This window comes from Drosophila ficusphila, unplaced genomic scaffold (genome assembly GCF_018152265.1).
Source record: "Drosophila ficusphila isolate 14025-0441.05 unplaced genomic scaffold, ASM1815226v1 contig_198, whole genome shotgun sequence".
In the NCBI taxonomy this organism is placed as follows: Eukaryota; Metazoa; Arthropoda; class Insecta; order Diptera; family Drosophilidae; genus Drosophila; species Drosophila ficusphila.
This window is the reverse complement of record NW_025064092.1, coordinates 356-25,849: the sequence shown is the minus strand read 5'-3', so window position 1 is coordinate 25,849 and position 25,494 is coordinate 356. Positions and strand designations below refer to the sequence as shown.

Sequence of the window (25,494 nt, the reverse complement as noted above, 5' to 3'; positions counted from 1 at the left end):
CCCCGTGCACGGCATAAGGGTTAAACAACACACTCTATTCCGGTTTCTTTCGCACTCACGAGAAAACACCCCTTTTCACTCGCACTCATTGCAGTGCGCAATAATGGACTGACGGATCCGTCGAGACTGCCTTATACTTATTCTACCATGTCAGATGCTCTTTGGCGGTTGGCCGCTTCACTTGCCAGTGTGACTCCAGGCCGACTCTCCAGGCCGAGTGTGTGTGTGTGTAGTGGTTGTGCTAGCAGAGTGTTGCAGAAACTGAAAGGGCAGCGGCTAAATTGAACCGAAGTGAACAGACCGAATAAAAAATTTTAAACGAGCTGAAACCACACCGGGACTTAAATTTCTATTTCCACGCGACAGCCGCAGCTGAGTAAAATAGCACAGTACGGGATTTTGGGCCCTCTTCTTCGTTCACATACATGCGTACCTGGGCAGAGAGATTCAGATTAACCGCCACCTCCCCCCGCCAACGTTGTTGCTGTCGTTCCGCCGCCGCTCTCACGTAATCCGCCCCCGCACCGCCCACCGCCCCACAAACTGATAGACCGAAAATCGATTAGCGGCCGCTCTAGTGTGTGTGCACGCTGCGTTGCGTTACGTTACGGTTACCGTTACGTCGGCTCGTGTGCGTGGCCGTGAGTGTGTGTGCGTGTGCAAGGTGTGGTGTGTATAGAAATCGATTCGCCGCGTGTGCCGTTACGCGATTTTCAACAGCAGCCGCCGCAGAAATATTGCTTTTATTTTTTTGCCTGTGAGTCCTCCAAAGTGAGTGTGACCGCGAGAGAAAAGGAGAGATAGAGAGAGAGAGAGACAAAACGGGCTCTCCCCAAATAAAATAAAGAAACACAAAAAAAAGAAGAAAACACCGGACATGGATAAATCAGCGGCCACGAACTCGGCCACTGCCGATGGCCAAAACGAGGCAGCAACAGCAGCTGGGTGTGGCAGCAGCAGCAGCAACACCACCAGCAACAACAACGCGCTGCAGCGCCTGGCAACAACAACAACAAGTGCCGTTGCGGCTTCCCCGATGATGATCAACCTGAATATCAGCACCACGACCGGCGGCAATTTCGGCGTCAGCGTCGAACCGCACATTTCGGTCGAGAGTCTGAAGAAGATCATCGCCAAGAAGCTGAAGGTGGTCAAGGATCGCATCCGCCTGCTGCACCGCGAAAAGTGAGTACAAACGGGGCTTTTATTGGCCGGTAACCCTGTCGATTTTCTCCCTTGAAATCTTATGGTTTCACAGATCTCCTTTAAATTTTGAATCATGTCAATGTGCTGAACAAAAGTTCAATAAGATTTTGCAAAGGCAGTATGTACTTTTATTTGCATGTTCGGTTTTCTTAGGCTTATTGGCTTTAAAATGTACTATTTGAGTTTTGTAAACCATTTTAGAGCGAGCTGAAGTTGAAACTCTTCTAAATGTTTTATTGAAGATTTTCTCAACCTTAAGTTTAAATTTTAAAACTGACTCACCGTTTTCAAACCTTTTTAATTTTGGATGTACATATGTAGTTTCCTGTACCTTTTGCATCTGAGTTTCAATTCAATCTGCAAAAGTGTGTTGCAAAATTGTCGGTATGGGGGATAACCGCCAAGTGTGTCACTTGCATATTTGCTTGAACTTCTTATGATTATGCCAATGAGGTAATATCCACACAGGAAATAACTGATAAAGCAAATAAATACTTCGAAATGTCAGTTTACCTTACATTGCGAATCAGGTTGAAAGTTCAGTTTTATTTCGAAATTCCCCCTTAATCAATAACCGCAATTCCAACTAATTCTACTGTTTTATACCCTTGTCGATTGTACTTAAGTTTTGACCAGAAATACAAACAACCAATTTACATATGCGTTGTATATATGTATGCATAAGCTCTTTAACTTTAACTTTTTTTTATTAGGGGTATTTCGACGTTTCCGAAACTTTAAAAAGGTTTTTGGGATTAGCCTTTAAAGGTTTATAATTTATATGGCAGAGTATTAATTCTTTGTCTTTCTTTTTCTGTCAGTTTCCCTCTGTTTTTAGAGCTTTGTTTAGTTAAATGCTTTTGATTATCGTTTATGTTATCGTCTTTCGCCGTACCCCACGCTCTCCCTCCGCAGCCCCCCTTTTCTAACCCCTTTGTTGAGCTTTGTTGGAGAGAGGTGTGCGTGTGTGTGTGTTTCAGTCGCTAAGCTGCCATTGTTTAGTTGATTTTGCTTGCTGTTCTCGTTATTATTATGATTATTATTGATATAACCTCCAAAAAAATGGCATATTTGAAGGGTTAAGCACAAAGTGCTTGAGTGTAGTGGTGCTATTGGTTGGGGAAGAGGGTGCCAATTGATCTAGACACATACACACTTACATACTCAAACTGCCAACGATTTCATAATCAATTTGGTTGTTTTTACGAAGCAACGCAATAAATAGTGTACAAAAAATGTGCGCATAACACAAAACCGGCAAAAAAAACGGTACAACAAAAAAACCAAACAAAAACAGAAGCAGAAGCAGAAAATAAAAAGCAAAGTAGAGGGAGCAGAGCAGTTCAGCGTCGACGTCATTGTTCCAACTAGTTGCATTACGCTGTTAACAGTCAAATGCTAGGTGCAACTGTTGATGTTAGTGCCGCTGTTACGACTTATGTACATACATACTTACATATGTATGTACATATGCATATTTCTGATTTCGAGATTTGATTTTACTGTTCTCGAGAGTTTACAAAATATTTAATGAAGTTCAATGCTTTATTTTTTGGGCTTTAGTTTTTTATATTTTACATTGCCTCGCAACAACATGTGTAAATTATGTACTTACATTTACATACATTCATAATTCCATTCCTTATTTCTGTATATTTGTAATGTGTTAAATGGTTAAACCCAAAATGCCGCTTCAGTCACGTGGTTGCGATTCTCGTTATTCTTAGATTGGTTATTTTCGAAACAAATACAAATTAGTAGAGTCAAAAGTTGTTATTTGAAGGGCCTGCATTCCTTTGGCTTGTCACATATGTGTGTGTATTATGTGTATTTGTGCATTACAGAGGCTTCGCAATAATGCGGGCTTCTCTCTCTTCTTTTCTCTCTCACTTTTGCATCCCACTCTCTGTTGCATTTATTTCTGCAAATAGATTTCTAATTGAGAGGAGTGACTGCCCTTCCCCTTTTCTTTTTTCTGCCTGCTTCGCCTTTGTCTGGCTTTTACTAAAAAAAAAAGAAAAAAAAACTTGACTGATAAGAATTTCACTCGCTTCTCCTTCTCTTTCGCCGTGTTGTTGCATCTGTTTTATGCCACTTTGCAGCAAGCAACAAAAGCAAATGGGCAATGGCGTCACGGTTTTTTTTACTCACATCTCTTTTGCGGCTCATTTTTTGTTGTTCTTGTTGTTGCTTCCACTTGAAGTTCTTTTTCATCTTTCTCTGCCGGCGTCGCATGTGAATGTGTGTGAGTGTGTGTGTGTATGGTGTGTGTGGCAGAGATTTTTGTGCCCGCTTCTCTTTGTTCTGCAATCAAATTGCTGCTTCTTCCTTTTCTCCTTCTTCTTCTTCTTCTTTGCCTCTTCTTCTTCTTGATGATGATGATGTTGGCAGGCTGCGCTTATCGGACATTCGGAAAATGGACTCTCCACGGCTCTTCTGCTTTGTCTGAATGTCATATGTTGGCTTATAACCCTAACAACAACAACAACAACAAGAAAGGGAGCAGAAGAATGACAAAAAGCAAAAGACGAATAAGAAAAAGAAGAAGAAGCCATAGATGCCACCCCCGCCAAAAACGAAATATATAAACTGATGCGGAAAAACCTACCACCCGGCTTAGCAAAAAAGCCTTTCGGTAAAAGCTTATTCACACCACCAATTCGGTGCTGTGAGAAATCCGAAAGGCAAAAAAACACCCGCCCGCAGAAAAAGCCGAAACAGAAGTGGAAAAAGAAGAAGCCACCACCGGCTAGAAGAAGCAGCAGCATGGCAGAAGAAAAAAAGTACACCGAAAAAATGATACAATTAAAAACTAAATGTCTAAATCCAGCTAAAAACTATATAACTTAAAGATGGCTATAACTGGGTTTGAAGATTGACAATAAGATTTGCAATATGTAAACTATTTACATTAAAAAATTATCATTTTACCTGCAGTGAAGTCTTAAAAACTGACTTAAGTTACTCGAATGCTTTCGGTGATAATTATTGGTTGTGTTTTGATTTGGATTGAATGGAAGATCAAACTTAAAAGTTCTATATTTGGTTGTAGTCAAATTAGCTTTTCTTCCAGTGCTGGGCAGCTAAAAGGCAAAAATGTTGAACACATCAGTGAATGAGAATTTCGTGCTGCCTGTAAGTCACCACCATCCAAACTGGTAAATGAATGACGAGAGGCGTCCAAACACCACCAAACGCGAATCTCCAGGTCGCTATACCCACTATTCATATTACTGTTGTGGAAAAAGGTGGCCGACCACAGGGAAACTGGCCAAATGGAAAATATGTTGGAAAAGTGGGAGAGTATTTGTTTCAAGGGCTAACCCTTTAAGCCACGTGGTTTCCTTGAATGATGGCAAGACCAGATGTAAAACGCATACTTTCGAAAGTGTAGCTCTAATTGTCAATTTAAAAAGATTTTTTGTGGAATAAGAAATAAGAAATATCACCCAACTGTGCTTTAACGTTATGAAGTATACAAATAGTAAATCCATCCTATTTTTGGCAACTTTGAAAAGCTGCTCCTAATTCGTTTTGAATATCATCAAGATACCGCCATAGCTGAAACCCATTAAAAAGTTATGTTCCTTTGTCTTTAGCAATATCAACCCTTTTAAACACGTGGTGGTGAAAGAAACCTGAACTGAACTGAACTGTTTCCATATAAACACGAAACCGGATTTCAAGTCGAGCCATATACAAATGTAACATAATATTGAAGTGCTTGTAAAACAGCCAAAAAGCTTATTATAAAGGTACACATAGATTACAAAAAAAAAAAAAGAAAATTGGATAGAAGGAGGATTTCCCTAAGTAGACAACTATCGAAAACTAAACCTAATGCACCAGTTTACTTTGTTAAGTTTTGCGATCTTTTATGAAAAAGTAATACACAATTGCACGAATAGAGGGGGCATAATGTCGTATCAGAATAATGCAAACAGATTAGATGTCCCCATTCCTATCAGGCTAGCCCCTCGACCCCCATTGCCCTTCCCTTCCTCCTTCCCTCCCCCCAATTAGTGGCGCACTCCCAAGGTGTGTGCTATATGTGACATAAGCCCAAGTCCCGGGGCCCGCGCCCCATAAAAGTCACCTTAGGGTTCTTCAGATAGAGCTACGTAATTGTATGAAACAACGCACACGCAAACAAACACCACCACCTACCCACCTACCACCTACCCCACCTTCCGATGATTTCGCTTGGCCCTGGGGCCTGTATTATCAACAGTTTTAATTTTAGTATGCGCTTTTTCTTCGTCTCTGTTCATAATTTTAAATCAAGAGGAAATAGGTGGGGCCACCACCCGGCAGTACGACGGGGGAAATCGGTGAAGTTTCGGGGCCCATGGCGACGTCATCAGCTAGTGGCGCGCGTGTTTCCACCTTCTGCTTACTTACAGTCGAACTCGTCCAAACCGAATTATTCAGAAAGTTTAAATACCATTGCTCTTTGAAATGTTTTGCCATGATGATGAAAAACATTAAACACGACAAACTTATAATATTTTTTGTTATAAGCATTTAAAAAAAATATGTTAAAAAAATTGTTGATATGTGTACTCATAACTTAAATTACTCACTGTTGTATTGAAAAAGAAATTGGGAATTAGAAATTCTTATCGTTACTGTAAACTGCGGTAGTAGAGAGTTAAATCATTTTAAACAAATAAACTTAAGTTTTAAAACGTTGCATTCATTGTTTATTTTTTTGAGTTCCCCTGTCTGTTTGACGCATGTTGAGTTGAGCCTACTGAGTTGAGTTTCTTGGGCCAAAGTGGTGAATTTTGTCCGTGTTTTTGGGGCTTGCCTTAGAGGCTCCTTCTCTGTTTCGTTCGCTCCGCATCGCCCTCTCTCGCTCGCTCAGGTGGTACTGCTTTTATGGTTTCGGTTACGAAAGGTTCTTAAATTCACGGCAAGCCGAAATGATCTTTCTCTTATCTGACATGTTTGATCAAACTTCACTGGGTTGGGTTGCCTGCTTGAATTGCTTGCTTGCTTGGTTGTCATGGGTTAAGGGTGAAAACGAGCCACTTTTCTTTGTTGCCTTTGCTGCGCAGTTCTTAGTTGCTTTTTTATTTATTATTTTACGTTGTTGATTAGGCGGCGAGAAGAGATCTTGTTTGGAATATTATGGACAAGCGTGCTTTGTTCTGCTGCTCTGCTCATTGTTTGCCTCTTGCCATCTCTTTCTTTCATTCTGTCTGTCTTTCAGTCTGTCTGTCTGTCTGTCTGTCTGTTTGCTCTCCGTTCGACTGTTTGCCTGTGTTTGCTCGCCGCTCTCGCTCTCTTCCCGCAGATTAGGTTACACAAGACTCGCTCAGCCTTCCTTCAAGTCTCCCCGCGTTCGGCACCTTCAAGTCTTGTCAAGTTTTAAGGCCCTTTGTGGAGCGAGCTATCCAATTTTATCACTAGTTTTAGTTCTACCAGTTTTAGAACCAAAATTAGGTGAAAACTGGTCAAAGGTTGTAAAATCTCTACATATTTACATACAAAAAAAAAAAAAAAAAAAAAACTGAAAAAGGATATGTTTCATATTTAGTTTTATTTAGGTATTTTATTTTAAAAATGATTGGTTTCCTGAAAAAAATGTAAATAAGCTGGCTCAAAATGTTATAATAAATAATATATTTAAATAACAGTACAATATTTTAATGGGAAACCTCAGATTTAAATATTGGAACAAGCTTTTTACTTTGTTTTTGAAACATAAAAACATTTCGGCCTGTCTTTGGGAATAGTTTTCGGGTATGGGCCACAGGTTTCATCCTTGCTTTTGGTGTCTGCGTGTGAAAACTCGTTTGGTTGCTGGGAAAGTAACGTTGCAGAGATACAGAGAGTCCAGTTCACCACCACCACCGCCACCAGCAACTCACTTCACCTGCCTTCGCATTTCCTCTTGCTTCATCTCTGCTCCACCCTTCTCCGGGTTTCCCTTCTCTCGAAAATCCACTTCCACACTTCCACACTGCCACCCCCTCAGCCCCTTCACCCTTGGCCAATTTCCAAGCCCCACAAGTGCCGCCCCCTTTTTCCAAATGGCCCTTGGCTGCCATTTTGTACCCTTCGCTATTTGTTTATGGCCTCAGGTTTTAGCCTTGGCTTTGTTCGACACTAGATGGCGCCACGCCTCAATGCTTCTTCTTCTTTTTCTTGGCCGCTGCCTCCTCTCCTTCTTCTTCTTCAGCTTGTTCTTCATCCGCGTTTTTCACTGCTGCTGGCGCATTCAATAAATTTTCCCATCACACTGCAGCTTGGCGTTTTTCCACCCACTGAATTATTAGAATAAACTGAAAACTCTTGGTGCAACAAAGTTGCCAGGCATTAAAAATAGAAAGCATCGCAGAATCGGGAGGATGTGTGCCCGTTCGTTCGCTTTTTGCTCTGCTTCGGTTCAGTTCGCTTCGGTTTAAATGGTGAATGAATGGGATGGTCTGGTCCAATACACTGTGAGAAAGTATAGTGTTTGAGCTAAAGTTTGTATCTAATATTCTAGTTAATATAGTGAAACGTTAGTTATTATTTTTCAAGACAAAAATGATCGTGATGAATTGAATTGAATTTGGCTTTTGGAACTTAATAAGTTTGACAATGGGATATCTAATAAGCCCAAAGGCTTTCATAAATAAGAATATGCAAGTTTAATATTTTTGTTGCAGTAGATTTGATGGGTTGGTCTGGATTAGTGGGTGGCTGGCTTTGCTCTGCTGTTTTGGGTGGTTGGTCGCCTTGTTTTAAGTTTATTTAAGGTGCTGCGGCTGTGTGTATCTAATTCCTATGCCTAGCTGGGTGCGCTTGGCCATATGCGTGTGTCTGAGTGTGTATTTGTATGTGAGTATCTGCAAGATACAAAATTAAATAGTGGCCAAATCTGAGCTAACGGCACGTTTGCATGTTTGCTAGTTGTGCGAACGCTTGTGTTTGCAATTCGTATCTTGTATCTGGCAGATACTCGCCTTAATTGTGCCAAATTGCATGCAACACAGAAGATTCACGAAATACCCGAAACATATGCGCCGTCTATTTTTGGCCCAGAAAGACCATTGACTTGTTCTTCCTGCCGCTTTCTTTTAGTGGTTGGGTGATGTGTCAATGCACCACCATCTAGCCATCAAAACCACCAACCACCAAAGTGCCGAGCCAGAAATAAACGCATCAAAAACCGTTGTTTACGCTCATAAAAAATGCAAATCGAAATCGCTGGTGATTAACCAAAAGGCTTTAACCTATCTCTTCTTCGATTCTTCACTCGTTCGATTTAATGCCTTTATTTGCTGCAGTTTTTGCGAAACCATTAAAAGATGGTTCAAAGTGAAAATAGACAAAGGAAAAGTCAAGCCACAAAACAAAGGCAACCAAATATTTTAGCATCGTAAAATACAAAAAGTACAAGGTAACGGAAATTTAAACAGGGAAATGTTACTATTTTAAAGCATACTATTTCTGAAAAATACTAATCAAATCTCATTGCTATTTATTACGTAGAAAATAAAAATAAAGATTAAAAAATGATTAACATTTTTTCCCTACTTTGTGATTGTAAACAGTTAAATGATTTCTATTGCCGGAAAAAAATTAGTCACCCTCAGGAATTTGATCTTTGTTTTTATATGGGCAAGTGCAAAATAGTAAAACGGTTTAGATTGCTAACATTAATAACAAATTTCACATCTGGTAGACTCTAAATCTTATCATAATACGTAGTTGATTTATTGGTACCATAAGCGAAATGCAAAATGCAAGAGAGTTTCATCATTCATTTGCTGATTGATTTTTTGCCGACTTCCTTAGACTTGTATCCCCCTTTAACTCTTTAATTCGCCCCTCTATAACGATTTCATTCACCATTTGCTCAATTCTTTGATTCTGGTTTTCATTCACATGCATTTGCTGTCAAATTGAGGGGAATCTAAATAACATCATCATCATCATCAGCATCCTACACACATTGCAAACAGACTCATTCTAATTTTCAATTACTCACACACTTGTGTAATCTATGACTGCCATACACACAAAATAAAGTGGGTTTAGTTTTTGGACCTGATATAAAAATTAGCTTATTTGATTTACTTATTTGATTTACTTATTTGGTTTACTTACGATCGTTATGCAATTAGGGATGTGTATTAAATAAATATACTGTTTTTAACAAACAAAACTTAAACCTTCGGTAAATTAAGGCCTTGCTTACAGAATTTCCCAAAAATGACTTAAATGTTTATCGTATTGTTCTAAAAAAAAGATCTAACTATTTTTTTATCTGCTCTTTTTGCAAGAGAAGGCGTAAAACGCTTAAAGCTGTAGTCGCAGTCGGCTTTAAAAAAAACGATACAAAAAAGAGTAAAAAAAACAACTTACGGCATCAATAACGTCATCGGAGAGAAGTGTTTTCCCACTCTCACGACCGCGTATTCCCTCCCACCTGCCGCTCAGCCCCCCGTTCCCATCAACAGTTTTGTTCGGCCGGCCGGCAATTGTTCTCTTTGCTCTTTGTTGCTAAGCTTGTCTGTCTGAGAGTATGTGTGTGTGTGTGTGTGGGTTTTGTTTGCTTGTGTGCGCGCGCAGCCCCCACACACCGACACGAACACGTAAAAAAAGCTGTTTTCGTTGCTGTTCTGTTATTGCAGTTGTTGCTATCGTTATTGCTCTTGTTGTTGTTGCTGCCTTCAGCTCTAGAGATCCGATGAGTACGTCTCCCCTTTCAAATCAATCCATCTATGCAGCTACGGTCATCTCTCGATAGGATAAAATGTCTATATCCTAACGGTTCTTTCCCCTTACTTTTTCTATTGAATTAATCTATCCAGTCCGAGTGATCTTTGTACAGGGTGGCATATCCAAAAATATACATTGCACATACATTCAACCAAATGATCTAACCCAGCACCCATAAAATTGATCTTTGGATAGAATTCTGAATCATCTATAAATATTATTCATCTTACAATTATTCATAAAGTTTTAAAGCAAACATTTTGCTTTTTTTAAATAAATATCTCAATAAAAAAAAAACTTTAAATTCAGATTAAATGGCTTTAATAATTTCAGGAAGTGTTGAATAATTTAATTTATTAATTTTAAAAGAAGTTTGTTTACAATATTAAGAAACTGATGAACATTTACAGCTAAGAATCTCAGTCATAATTTAAAATGTTTCTTTTAAAAACATTCTTTAAAATAAAATAAATAATGCAAATACTAACTACATAATCAGTGGTTTTACTTCCTGTCTGAATTTTGATTTCCGAGCGATCACTGTAGTGCTAGCATTTTAGATGTTTGCCCTTTCGCAAATGTCTTCCGGTGGCTGCTGCGTATACTATATACTATATAGTGCTATATAGTGCTAGTACAGCTAGTATAGGTGAACCTTCTGAATCAATAGTTCGAAATTAGAAGCATTCGCTGATTTTTTTGTTTATACATTTCGAAAGGGGGTGGGAATGAGGTGGGCGGCGCTGCTTTCAGTGTGCGGGGGCGTGATGTTATTTTTGCTTTTGCCTTAGCTGCTTTTTGCTATTTTTAGTCGCTTGCTGTGATTTCTCATTGTTGTTTGTTGCTGTCGACGATCCTCTCCCCTGGATTTTTGCCCCCTCCCCCCGCTCTCGCTGATTCCTTTGTTTAATTTGTCTTTGTTGTGGATGCTGCCCGTAATCCGCCCCCCCCTCAGTTCCCGTCCCCTTCCCTTCTGCGCCGCCACGCCCCCTCGTCCTCACGCCCCCATGGCGCATGCAAATGCGATGTGTTGACTCCACAAAGCTGCGATTCAGCTGTTGCCATCGATTTTTCAGGCCTCTCTCCGCACTCTTGATTTTCCCTGGCTGGCTAAACCCTTTCCCCCTCCCCCCTTTTCCACCCTTTCCTTTCCGATGGGCTTCCCCACTCCTTCGGTCGTCGCTTTAAAACCAAAGCTTGGGGGGCGTTGGTTGGTTGGGGGGCGTGGCCGGGGGGTGAGTTTTAGCTGGCGAAACTGCAGCTGACAGCCTTGATGATGCTCGCCACCCACAGTGGGTGGATCGGATCACAGATATACACAGATACAGTTTGTAGTTTATATATTGAACTAATATTTCTTACTCATCAATAGATACTTACAATGGGTTGGCTAATAGAAATTCGTTTCTTGTTTCTAAAATATATAAATTGGAATTGTTACAGTAGTTATAAATGAAATTTGTTTAATAAAATATACAATAATAAAATCCAATCATAATAGTTTTAATTGTATAAATTTACATAAACTTAAGTTAAAACAGCCCAACCTTTATAAGCTTAAAAATACACCTGAAATATTTCTACAACGGAACAAAAGTCTTTCTCCTTCGGATCCTGGCCAATATGGTCAGCACACCCGGTTCGGTCGAAAGGGGGCGTTCTAATCCCACATCCTGGTACTTCCGCCGCTTCCCTTGTGGTGGTGCAGCTTTTCGTCCGGAAATTAATGAAACTCATCAGCAACAGCGGCGGTCGGTGGTTGCAACCCCAAGTTGCTATGTGGGTGGTTTCGCCCGAAGGCGGAAAAGCTTCTCTCAAGTGAAAGCTGGGCTGGAAATTTCTGTTTTTTGTTTTCCGTTTTCCCACATCCAACCATCCACCCACCCACCGCCCCTCCCCCTTTTCCCTTTTCGGGAGACTCTAGCCTCTTATTGCCGAAGTGGTGGCTGCTGTGGTTGCTGGTGTTGATGATGGTGCACCAGGCTGTGGCGGCCGCTTTTTTATGGCTATGTGGGTGCTCTCAATTTTTGCTTACTTTCTGTTCCTCTATGTGTGTGTGTGTGTGTGTGTGTGTGTGTGTGCGTTCGTTCGTTCGGTAATCAAAGTTAGGATTAGTTGACTTTAAAGTAGCCTTAGGGGTAGCAAGCGCCTGCATTCAACCCCACGAAAAAGAGCCCCATTCGGTGGTGCAGGCCGTCAAAAAGGGATAGGCATCTAAGCGCTTTGGTATCTGTGGGGTATCTATACCAAAAGTTAGAATCAACGGAATAGGAGGGGCTTTTAGGGCAGCTATTCCCGCTAATGGTTGCGCAAGGGCTAATCGGTTAAAATGTTTTGTACAAAAGTAATACAACTCATACTTGTAATAGAAAAATACTTTCGTAAGAACATAATACAGATTGAGGTGACTTAAAAGGATTAAATCCAGCAAATATTTTATAAATGCTTCCAAAGTTTACATAACGTTTTATTAAATGAACAAGGCACTTCTTATTTCCTTTATTATTGGTATTATTAAAAATATTTGCAGTACCAATATTAGTTCTTTCAATCTTTTCTATAATGGTTAAGTATCTACTCGTGTGGATACAAACACCCCAAAAAACTTAATCAAATTCTATAGGACACTATTGATAGCGGATTGAACTGAAAGATTGGTGTCTCCGGGTCAGCGAAGAACTTTTCTCTTCGCACCTTCTTGGCAATAACCCCTCGTATCCAATGGCTACTCCAAGGGTCAGTGGCAAGTATCTGCATCCCCCGCACATGTATCCATGGAAAAGTCGACGGCCCACTGGCGGCAATCACATGTAGTTGCGCCAACCCACCGAAAAGTGTATCTGTATCTACAGCTGGAGCGGCAAAGAAGCCTCTAAAATTCTATTAATTAACACGTTTCTATCTGCAGCTGTGCGGGCTGTGAATCTGTATCTGTTGTTGTTGCTGTTGCTGTTGCTGTTGCTGTTGCTGTTGCTGTTGCTATACACACACTAGACGTCGTCGAGCAAATATGAGAAATACTTCCTCATATCTTCGGCAAATAATTCGTCAGCGTCGAAAATTATTCGGGCTCAGATTCCGCTGCCGTTCAACTTATTCTCGTTTAACGCGTTTCTGTTTTTCCGATAGCGCGAAATGAGCAATGAAAACAAAGCAACCGAATAACTGAAATGAAATAAAAACACGAATAACAAAATAATAACAATTCCACGCAACAAAAAAAAAAAAGCAACTAAAAAATCTATCTATCAGCAAAAAATACTTGATAGATATGTATGTATATGTATATGTATATGTGTATGCCCCTTTCTTTGTCGGTGTGTGTGTGAAACTAGATTAGAAACGAATCAAATTTATATCTATTTAACCTGCGGCTGACATTTCCGTATGAAAGATAGGGAGGATAGAAAACGAAAAACGAAATTGAACTTGAAATGGAAATGGAAATGGAAATGGAAACAAGTGACCGAGCAACTATAAAGAAAAGGTTATGCAATCGTTTAATGGTTGAGAGAGTTTCGGTTTCCGCCGGACTTCATAGAAAAAGGGTGGGAAGTCCAGAGTTTCGGGGGAGCAGCACTTACCGCATAAGATATCAACCCCCGATATGATAATACGATACTTTCGTTTCGGCGTCTTTCCTTTTGATATCTTTCCAGTTCTGCGATTACCTTTGAATTTGTATAAATATTTACTTGTTTGGTTAAAGTTTCTTCAAAGTTCTTTGTTCGAGTTATTGATTTTTGCCGTTGAAGCTAAACTCGATTTTGCGTGAATATGATCTTTTAAACGAATTTGATGCTCTGGTTTTTGTCCAGCTTTGATTACTTTTTGTGCCCAGTTGCTTTAGGTAAAATATACTCATTTCCATTGGTAAAAATTTCCAGAGTACCAAATAAATTTTAAAGATGAACGTCTATGGCAAACATGCCTCAATGTTTGGTATTCAAATAAGTATTATTCTTTTTTTCCGTTTAAGATGTTTCCTTTTAAATTTCTGTATTCCTCGGCTTAAAGCGGCGGTGGGTGGCGGTTGGGCGTGTGTACAGTCGCCCTTGACTCGACGAGGGGAGTCTGTCAGTCAGTCAGTCAACCCCCGCAAACTTCCCACTGTTAGCCCCAAAAATGTTGACCAGACATTTAGGTGGAATTTTTTCAGATACACACCAACGCAGACTTTTATTTTTTGTTTTGTTTCTAGTGCCTCGTTTTTGGCCACGCGTTTTCCCATGGGCTTTTCTCGGCTTGCCGGAAAATCTTGTACTCATTTCCAATTCTCAGTGCAGTATTCTATGCGATGCTCTCTCGTTTTCTCTTTACTTCTTTCCTCTTTCCCATGTGAGATTCCTTCTTTTGACTACACTCTTCCCCTTTTATACCCTTGTGGAGGATGTGGAAAATGTAACACGATTTCAGTGTTTTCTTCTATAAAAAGTAGATGTATTTTTGATTTTAGGATACAGTTTAAAAGATATTAAAATCTAATTTTACCAAATGCTTTACCATTTATTTAACAACTGAAATTAAGATTAAAGGATTCGATTTCATGTCAAAACAATTACGAGAACTCACAGATTAATCGGAGGTTATATATTAAGTTCAAATACAGGATCTCTTTTTAAAACTTAAATTACGGTTAAGGGTGTAAAGCTTGGGTCAAGGGTATAAAAGCTTCGTCGTTTTGAAGCCGACTTCCTTTCTGCTTTTTTTTCTATTTGTTGTTTAGGCTTTTACCCTTGTGCACTGACTACAAAACCATCATATGTAAGGGAACAAAAGAGCAGGAGCGAAAGAGATGGCCAGAGAGTCCTTGTGTCGCCTGTGTGTGTCTGTGTTGGTGTGTGTGTGTGCGATGTTCTCTCTTCAATTCCTGAGCCTGCTTCTTCGCCGCTTCCTTTTCTCATCCTCCTGCGAAGGCAGTAAACATGATAATTTACGCAGCATGCCCAATACACACACACACACAACGCCATTCGAATGTGTGTGTGTTTGTGTGCAATACAAGGTGGTGGAATTTTATGACAACAAAGGCAATTCACTTGGTTCCCGGTTTGAAATTACATAGCTGGAAAATGCCGAATGCCCCCACCAAAGGCAAAGGCCTATTAAAGTATATATTATATCTCGGGGATGGGTTTTGGAATTACGGGAAAAGAACGAAGAAGAAGAAGAAGAAGGAGATCGTGTGAAGAGCGTGGAGGTAGCGTAGCATATAGCATACACCATATAGCACACCACATAACCCCTGATCTCTGCGGGTGTCGCGCTTGCACCTTCCTTTTTTCGGTTGCACTCCGCTCCCAATAAGGGGTATTTCAGGTTTTCTTTTTCGAAACTATTGGAAGCCGTTTGGGAAAATCCTTCAGCTGTATCCCTTTGTCCAGTTTAATAAAACCGAAAGAAACTGGATTTATATCATTCCTTATACAACTGCTATACTAAGGAAGATAATAAAGATAATATAATAATAAATTACTAAATTTCTGACAAGGATTTATTACTTTAGTATTAAATTTAAAGATAACAAAAACTACCAAGCGTAGCATACAACAATATTTTTCCTATAAATAACCGAATAAAAATGTCAAATGAAATGATAGATGATTAAATATAAGTTACACTAAATGTTTCTATAATATACGCCAAAATGTATGCAACGAAATTGAAAAACTGAAGGTTGTTCCTTTTATATGTATATTATATGATTTGTTGATATGAAAATTAAAGATTTCGGCCGTGGATACGCATGATTTATTTAGTATTCACGTGCTTGAAACTCGTTTAACGTTTAACTCTGGTGGCGTACAGTTTGATGTCTGCGTTTTCCATGCCAGAGTTTTTCCAGTCTGTCTGTCTGGGTCAGGCCTCCACGTGACCCCACTCCCCCTTTTGCAACCACCCAGCCATCGGGCCAACTCGTTTGGCCTTCGCCGCTGTTGTTTCTCTTGCCGTTTTTGCTTTTGGCTGTCGTCGCGTCATATTGCGTCGCTTTTGTCGTCGGCGTCATCTGCAGGCTGGCTATTGCGTAAAGGCAGACAAACAGACAAACAGACACATAGACAGACACCCCCCGCAGACAAAAAGCCTAAGCAGAAGCAGAAACACACTCATACACAGTCACACACACGCTGCCAAACACAGCCACACCTCGGCAACACACAACACACACCCTTTCGTAAAAAGCAACAAAGGCAGCTTAGAAAGCTTCCCAAAACCGATGTCTATATACCCTAGCGCTTTCCAAATTCAAAATAGAAAAATATATCATTTTAATCTTCAACATTAATTTCCCAACTAAAACATTTGATTGAATAACCCTTTAATTTTATGTAAAACTAACATTTATGTTTTTGTGTTAACGTTCTTAAATATTCTCTGATTACGATTTCCCTGTCTGAAAAAAAATGATATAATAATTATAAATAGGATTCAACGATTGAGATTAAAATTTCGGATCAATTTAAATCACCCCCTTCAAGGGTATAACGTTAAAGCTTAAACCTATAAATACTTCTCTGATCCAAGATTGAATTTGGAAGAACAAATAAAGAAAATAAACAGATTAAGCGAAGAAAATTTAACCAAAAATTTGGGAGCATGGAGGTTAAATAAAAAGGCCACTTTAATAGGCTATCTCTCTCTCACACATTTTCTCTTGCGTGTCCTCTCTGTCTCCCTCTTTACGTTACGTTACTCGCCGCTGTGGTGAGTTTGGTTCGTATTGGCACCTGCAAGCAGCTGCAACATGTTGCTGCTGCCAGAGGTGAAATATCACAGACACCTTACGTTGTACGTCCGCTTACGTTACGTAATGTTGGTTAACCGCTTTAAAAGTGTTTGATTATGCAGTAACTGAGTTCACTTAAGCTTCCTGTACAAATTCCTATTACGTTACGTGTAGCTTAAATAGGAATTCTTTTGATATTGTTAAAAATATATTTTGTATTTAATATTGAAAAAGTCAAAAGCATTTACAGTTAGGTACTTTAAAAATGAAAGTTGTTAAATTTTAAAAATTTTACAATGGAGTACACTTTTTATTTAACTTATATTTAACTTAAACGCTTTGTTTAAAGTGTCCTTATTTTGTTTAATGTCGATAAATGTCAATAAATTCCAAAACTTGTGTTGCTGGCAAAGATAGCTTACCATTTTACCATGATTTTGCAGACAAAAATTGGGATCACAATAAATTTGGTTAGAGTTGCAATAAATTCAAAGTGTTTGAATTCAAAGGGGGTTTTGTTTTTTCGGTTATGGTTGTGTTGTTTTTTTTTTTTTTTTTGGTATCCAAGTGAGCGTGTGCGTGAGTGTTGAAAGTTGAGCGTTGCGTGCAACCGCAGCGGTTTTTGTTGCTGTTGTTGCTATCGTTGTTGTTGCTGTTGCCATCAATGTGCCACGCCCCTTTCGCTGACCCAAATTCGCTTTTCGTGCCAGCCAAGCCAACTAACCGAATCTTATCAATTCATCAATCATGCATGCAGTCATTAAACGCTCGCCTCGTTTAATGGTCTTCGTTGTTGTTGTTGTTGTTGCTACTGCTGTTGGCTGAGTTCGTTTGCTCTTGTTACCGTTGTTGTAATATTGTTGCTGTCGCTCTCCAGAGCATTGTTTTTGTTGCTGGTGTTGCCGGGGTTACCGCATCGACAGTGAATTCGCCGCAGCTCTCTCGCCCTCTCTTTCTTTCTTTCTTTCGTTCGCCGCAACATGCAGTTGTGTTCAACAAAAACAATTGATGCAAGAAATACGGATAACTTTTACAATAAGATTTTTAACTATTAATAAACTGATATAAACTTAACATTTTTTTCGGAAGAATACTGTATGGCACAAGTTCAAATTGACAAATCTTACATTTTTATAATCCGTAACAAGTTTTACTTAGATGTTTTTTGGTATGTTTGTGTTATTTTTGTATTTCTTTTATAAAACATGGGCACATTGATACCGTATTAGGAGTAATTAGATTACTTGCAATTTTTGATTTATGTGCATAAGCACAATACAATGGAAATGAATTTATCATGTAATTTCTCCTCAGCAAAAAACAACTAAAATATGTTTATTTTGGCCGCAACTGTGGTAGCGTTTGTTTTATGCTCTGCTGCTGGCATTTTCTTTGTGGGCTTGGCCGACTCTCTTTCGGCGAGATGGCTCTCTCTCCCTCTGTCTCTGCTGGAGCATAAAGTTAAGTAATTTTATGCTGCTGCGCTCAACGAACGGATCCCCCACCTCCCCCTTCTTCCTCCGTCTTTCTTGGCCTTTGTTTGGCCCACCTGTCGGCAAGGTATTTTCCCCGCCCAATAAAAAAAACCTCCCACTATTCGGCGTTCGATTTATGTTTTGGATCAGCGTTTAATTCGATTCTGTTGTGGCTTTACCGCCTACCGTTGCTAGCCAAAACAAATGCATCCCCGTCTATATTTAGACCCGACATTCATTGATTGTAACCGAGTGTGTAACACACAAGTGAAATTATACCTGCTGGGCAATACTTTGGTGTATGCCATACTTGATTCAGGGCCAAAACAAAAGCTGTTGTGGCAACTGTACTTTGCGCTGAATCCAAGATAAAAATTCCAATAGAAACACCAGAAAATCAATAACTTAAACCTAAATGTTGGATACAATATAATATTATAATAAATGTTAAAGGGAAATGAATTCTTTCTCACTTTAAAGTGAGAATGTTTTGATAATCTAAAAAGTAAGAAGACATTTTTATAATGGATGGATACTTTTAAAGTGAGAAATATGTGCTTCAATTAAGCATTAGCTCTTCCAAAAATAAGACATTTTTAGAGATATCTTTTGGTGGGTTTATAATTCCATTCTGATACGCACATTCACCCTGGGCAATCAACGCAAAATGCCGCAATTGCGTAATATTCTTGAAACGCAGACGCAACTGTTTATAATCTGCAAATTCCCCGAGAACCCTTTGGTAATTCGGTGTGCGTTGCACATTCGAATGCAAATAATGGGAATACAATTCTGGCGGCAGTTAATTCTCATGCGAGGGGAGGGAGGAGGGGTCTTCTCGATTTCGGTTTCTCATATTTGTATTAGCCAAGTCAACGGAATTAAACAAATAAGCGGCAGCTGTGTGCTCGTCGCTTGTTTACACGTCTGTCTGCCTGGCGTTTTGTTATGGCTGCGCTGCTACTGCTGTTTTTGTCTCACTTAACACCTGCGAAATGCAATGCCCAAAAATTACAATAACGCAGCGAAGAGAACAATTGAAATTCAGCAACTGAAAAGTGTCAACAGCGTTTAACTTTTGACTTTGTTTCGCTCCACCGAGAACAAAAACAACAACAAAACAGGCAGCAATTACAGGGGAAAAGGTAAAGCAAAAATTAAACGAAATAAAGCGAACAGAAAACAGCAAGCAGCGAAAAATGGAATGGAAATCAACTGGCCCCAATGCTTGATCCAAAAGCAGCGAAAAGCAGCGGACAGGCAAACCTGTAAAGTGCTTGAACTTTTAATTTCTTGCCTGTGCGCCTTTAAATTCTCATTTAGCAAAAGGGTATGTTTTACTATATATACAGTCAGTCACAAAAGTATTCGTTGCAAAGAGGGTTAAGAGAAAAATGCAAATTTTAAATAAGAAACAGTTTTAAAATGGTAAAAAATGGTTTACGTTTCCAAAGATATATATTTTTTGAAGTATGTGGAAAAAAAAAACCAAACAGAAAACGCTTTCCATAAAAAGATATGGACAAAAATACAAATATAAACCGTTTTGCAGGGTCACAAAAGTATTCGTTGCCTTACGAATTTTTTATATTTTAGTATTTTTTAAGTTAGCGAATTATTTTTTTTTGTCATTCTGGTTGCGTTTCTATTTTAAAGACTGAATTCGGGGAAAAACACCATTTTTTGGCGTCATTCTTGGTGTAAATCTCTAGCAAAATGCCGAAGGGAACAGAGTTAAACTTTTCACAAAAAAAAATTATTTTGCACCTAGATAATGAAGGTCGATCCATTAAATATATTTGTGGGATGTTCGATAGATGTCCTTTAACCATAAGGAGTCTCATTTCTCGACTGAAATCCAGGAATTCCCTGGAAAATCTTCCCCGTTGCGGCCGTCCGAAAGCATTAACCTGCAGAGAAGAGCGGAAAATCCTCGAAGAAAACAAGAAAAATTCGCACCTTTCGGCTCCGAAAATTAATAGTGTCCTAACCACATCCCTGGGAACTAACGTATCCACTGAAACCGTCCGAAGAGTGCTCAGGAGCCAAGATCTGCATGGGAGATGCCCTAGAAAGAAACCCTTGCTCTCAGCCATAAATATATCAAAGCGGCTTTCGTTTGCTAAAACGTATTTAGACCGGAATTTGGAGTACTGGGACAAGTAATATTTAGCGTTGAAACCAAATTCAATATATTCGGATCTGATGGAAAAGGAAAAGTGTGGCGAAAGCCCTGTGAAGAGCTTAAACTGAAAAATGTTAAACCAACGGTGAAGCATGGCGGCGGTTCCGTATTAGTTTGGGGCTGCATGTCCGCTCAAGGAGTTGGGGAGTTGGCTTTCATAGACGGAATTATGAATGCTGAAGGATATCTCAAAATATTAAAGGAAAATTTACACTCCAGTGCCACCAAAATGGGTCTAGAAGGCGGCAAGTTCATTTTCCAACAGGACAATGATCCCAAACATACGGCTTGGAAAGTCAAGAAATGGCTGTTGTTTAATACCAAGCAGATCCACACTCCTCCACAAAGCCCAGACGTCAACCCTATTGAAAATATTTGGGCCCATCTTAAGCTAAAAGTCCAGGAACATAAGATTTCCTCCAAGAATGAGCTAAAAGAGATATTGCTGAAGGAATGGTCAAATATACCCGAAGTGAGGTGCCGGAAACTAGTGGAGTCAATGCCGAGGCGCTTAGAAGCTATTAAAGAAAACAACGGCTTGCACACAAAATACTAAATTTTAAAAAAAACATAAATATTTAATGCCGAAACAAAAAAACGAATACTTTTGTGAGATGATATTTTGTAGTTCTATTAGTTTCTTAAGGAAAAAAAAAGCAATGAAGCTAATTTTCTAAAAAAATGTTGTTATTTTCTGTATCTTTAATAAGTGCGTTACCCCAAACAATAAATAAAAATATTAATTTGTTACATATTCATGAAAAAAAACATGTATTTAGTTGTAGGGTGCCTCGCAACGAATACTTTTGTGACTGACTGTACTTGTATTCGTGCTTTCTTTATTTTATTTGTTGCTTTGCGTATTTTCTGTTGCTGTCGTTGTTTCTTATCAACAAACTGTTGGAAATTTGGATTTTTTCGATTTTAGTCTCCTCCAAAGATTCTAAAAACAACGAAAAATAATTTGGTTTCCAGGTTTACATATGGATTCTTGTTCTCTGTATGCAAATCTTAACTTTAAAATCATCGGACGTACATATCGAATTATTGTTGAATTGACAAAATCCCCATAATTGGTTTTTGTTGTCTCGAATGTCGCCGAATTGTAATTACGCATCGAAGAGTGCTGACAGCAGCAAATCAACGCCTTAAAAAAATCCCCATTCCTTTTTTTTTGTTTGGCAGTTGCACTTTTTTTTTTGACTCGGTAAAAACGCTCACGAAACGCTTTCGTCAAAGGAAAGAAAGGGAGCCGATGCAAAGCAAAGCAAACCAAATGCCAAATTAATTATATTATCCATTAAAATGCCGATATAATCCCGATTGTTTGTATGCTTGTGTGTGACTGTACTGTTAAATCGAGAATCGAAAATCGAGAATCGAGAGAAGCTAAGAACAACAACTATAATCGAAAAACGCTCGGCGCACGCCTTTTGTTGATTGTTGTTGTTGTTTAGTTGTGGTTGAATCGACTCGAAATTTGTTGTTGTTTTTCAGCGCGACTTTGTTTTTCTACTTCTTTTTCTGAACTTCTCTTTTGTGTTTTTCTGAATTGACGTATCGTTTTTAGCGGTCTTCTCATTTGTCTGTTAAGCTATTTTGGCCACACTGATCCCTTTTTTCCCATACCAAATTACCATCTATTGCAGGGGTGCTCAACGCCTATGCACCGAGTGCACTTTTGTTTTTGTAGAGCTCTGTGCTTATGGGTAGTGCGCCCATAAGCACCGTGCATATGGGCTTCGATTTGCATGCGAAACAAAAACAATTTTGCTTGTTTCTTCATTACATCTCTGTCCGTCGTCACGCTTATCTGATCGCAATGTATTTTGTTTTTGTTTTTTCCTCGGGCACATGCACTGAGACTTATCTTTCTGTCTGCGTTGGCTTTTGATTTATTTCGGGGTCGACCATCGTAAGTGTTATGTTAAATTTTTTGGCGGATCAAAATGAGTGATGAATTAGAGAGCAGTTTTTTTTAGCATAAACTTTAAATGCGAAGTACAATGCTTAATATGCTTCGTAGTTCTGGAGGTAAACACCAAATACATTCTCTATAGGCATTTTTCTCTCAGTGCACAGCTGCACCCCAACACAAACGCGCCGCTACATATGTACACGTTTTCTTGTGGATGTGTTAGTAAACGCACTGCCATAAGACGATCTTGAGCACCCCTGATCTATTGACATATCGATTTAATATCGTTTGCACTCTTCTAACGGACATGGCTTTGCTTCTCTTTCTCGCAGGGAACTACAGGATGGAACGCTCAGAGATCACAACCTAATGGACGGGTCCAAAATCATTTTGATACCAAACGTGGAAACTGGTTTATTGGTAAGTCAACCGCTTTTCGATCAAAAGCAACAACTAAATGAGTGAACATCGAATAATGAGGTTATTAGTGCTTGAAGTTGCACTTTTAATTTTGCTACACTTTTTTTTTACAGATCAGTGGGTTTTATTTCAACACAGGTTGTTATTCATAGAGGTATAACAATATTTGATTCAAAATAATTGAGGTTTTAAAGCAAGTATTTTGTAAGTATCTGTTGTTACTTGATTAAAAAACGCGTTGAGTTTCGAAGAAAGCCAGGCTTAAAGTCAGCTTTACATTGACACAAGTAACACATTTAAAAGTCAAACAGTAACCCTGACCCCGTTTTAAAGCCCAATTTAAAGCCGCTTTCAAATAAACTCTCTACACTATACCGAATATCTTTTTTAAAGCGGAGTGAATAATGGATATGGGACGATTAGATATTATTTACCTGAGGAATTTTAATCATTTCGCCCGCAGCCTGTTGACTGTGACTAATTCGACTAATTCCGCTTCTCATTCGGATTCTGGTGATTATTGTTCATCGTTTTCTTGTTGCGACTGCTGGGCGTCATTTGTCGTTGCCAAAGTTGTTTGACATTAATGAATTTTAATTCATTTACATATTATATATCTTTTATTACACACATTTTTTCGTTAGCCGCAGCGAACTGGTTTAGCCTACTTCGATTGCCTTTCACGGGGGTGTTAACTCAAAGGGGGTCAACTGGTCAACATTGTTCCTTAGCTTTTGAATATTGGAACTAAGCATTATATTTTAGCATGTGTACACTGTATATTTCCAAAGGAGTTACAGCAGAAACATGCTCCATTAGGAAAGAGTTCCCCTTGAAACGCAGACTGTCCCTGTTTCAAACTCGATTTTGGCTTCATTTCAACTTGAATTTATTCCGCAGTCTTTTTAACGAATGCCAAATTTAAAAAAACAAAACGAAACCTTTTCAGTTGAGTGGAGTTGGAGTTGACGATCGCTTGACGATCGGCATGACAATCATTATGTTTCTTTTCCCAAATTTGCAGTGATTTTAAGCTCTCTCTCCCTCATCCTTGTTTTGGTCATTGTCTTTACCTTTTTGAAGGTTTTCTTTTTTTCTGTATTTTTTCTGTTTTTTTTTTTTTTGTTGGTCGGGCAATGTACACTGCGTGTTTTTAATGGGAAAGTTTTGGCCAATTTTAATTTATACGCCGGCGCAGCCCAAAGGTCAAGTTTGCATTTGTATGCGCGACTGAGTTTGCGAGTTGGAAGCTTTTCGGTTGGCAACAAATTGAAAATTCAGCGCTAACAAAGGGAATGGGTTTACCCTGGCTTTATCCACACAGAGGTGCATAGAAATAATTGCCAACACAATTTGTATTATATTGTAATGATTGAATATTTAAAGATTTTCAGCAGTCTTCTTTAAATATTTGTGACTCTAAATTTGATCTTGTATCTCAGAAAGATTTGAAAGTATGTTTGCAATTTATTAATTTTTCGGTTAGTGTGTTTTTTCTGCTGCTACTTTCATTGCGCTTTCTACACTATTTATTATTTTTTATTGTGCCATGCTCTTTTTACGCTTTTCCGTTTGATTTACTGTTTACCGTTTGAGTTATGAGCCGGGATTTCTGGCCAGTGCAGGTAATCCACGCTCAACTTGGCTCTCAGTATTGCCAATCTCTTTGTTTGCTCGCAAATCCCGCGCGTGACACCGCTTGTGGCATTGCAACATGCTGCCGCAGCAACAAGTTGCCATTTGCAACATTGTCAATTGGCTCATTTAGAGAAATACACTTGCAGATTTGCTATTTATAAATGTTAGTTTTTAATTATGGAAAATGAATTAATAAACATTTTTTATATACATATTTACTATTATGTTTTTATATATATGTTCAGCCAAGAAAAACAAATTTGGGATTTGAAATGTTGTATTTGACATCTGTATTTATTTTGCTTTGTTGTGGTACATTTTTATTTCTTTTCAATTACTTTAGTTGTTCGATTTGCTGCAATGCTTTTCCGCTTTTCCCGCTTTTCTCGCTTTCGGGTGACACCGATTCGCCAGGTGAGGCAATCAGCGGTCTCACCTGAATCTGAATCTGGCAACAGTGCCACATAACGTTTATCAATATTGGCCTCTCTCTTCCCCTCTCTCTTCCCCCTCTCTCTTCCCCTCTCTCTTCCCCTCTCTCTTCCCCTCTCTCTTCCCCTCTCTCTTCCCCTCTCTCTTCCCCTCTCTCTTCCCCTCTCTCTTCCCCTTTCTCTTCCGCTCTCTCTTCCCCTCTCTCTTCCCCTCTCTCTTCCCCTCTCTCTTCCCCTCTTTCTTCCCCTCTCTCTTCCCTCTCTCTTCCCTCTCTTTTTCCCCCTCTTTTTCCCCCTCTTGCCACTCCATTGAGGCTATTATTTTTTCCTATTTAATAACATTTATGCATTTTGTGTCGTATTGCTGTTTTTCCTCTTATTTTCCATTGTCTCAATTGCTCTTCACACGAAATTGGTTCAAGTTGCGCATGAGAAAGATAAGAAGACGTCGACAAAGACAACTTGTTAACTTGTTAAAGTCTCGGCTTAAATTTTGTCACTTGGATGCGAGGGGAACAAATTGAATTTACAGGAGCTTTTGTCACCTTCCTGTAAATTTTGAATAAGAGCAGCAGAAAGCCAAAGGTCCACACCAAAAGTTTAAAATACTTTTAGTTTATTAAATGCATAGCTAATCAAATATTGCACAACATCAGGGACATATGACTAGAATGCCATGAGAACCTAACTTCATAATTAATTTAATTAGTATAGTAAAAAGTTGTACAAAAAGTTAAACCCATAATTTGAATGTGCTTCCTCTTTTTTTGGGGAAA

General features: G+C 39.1%; 1 protein-coding gene across 1 annotated transcript; it reads left to right on the top strand.

The window, feature by feature from the left end:
* Nucleotides 1-136: 136 nt before the first annotated feature.
* LOC122319745 (midnolin homolog) lies at nt 137-22,822 on the top strand. Its single transcript, XM_043207409.1, has 3 exons — nt 137-1,185; nt 22,562-22,649; nt 22,763-22,822. The coding sequence occupies exons 1-3, from the start codon at nt 878-880 to the stop codon at nt 22,799-22,801; spliced, it is 435 nt and encodes a 144-aa protein (XP_043063344.1). The 5' UTR covers nt 137-877; the 3' UTR covers nt 22,802-22,822.
* Nucleotides 22,823-25,494: the final 2,672 nt, after the last annotated feature.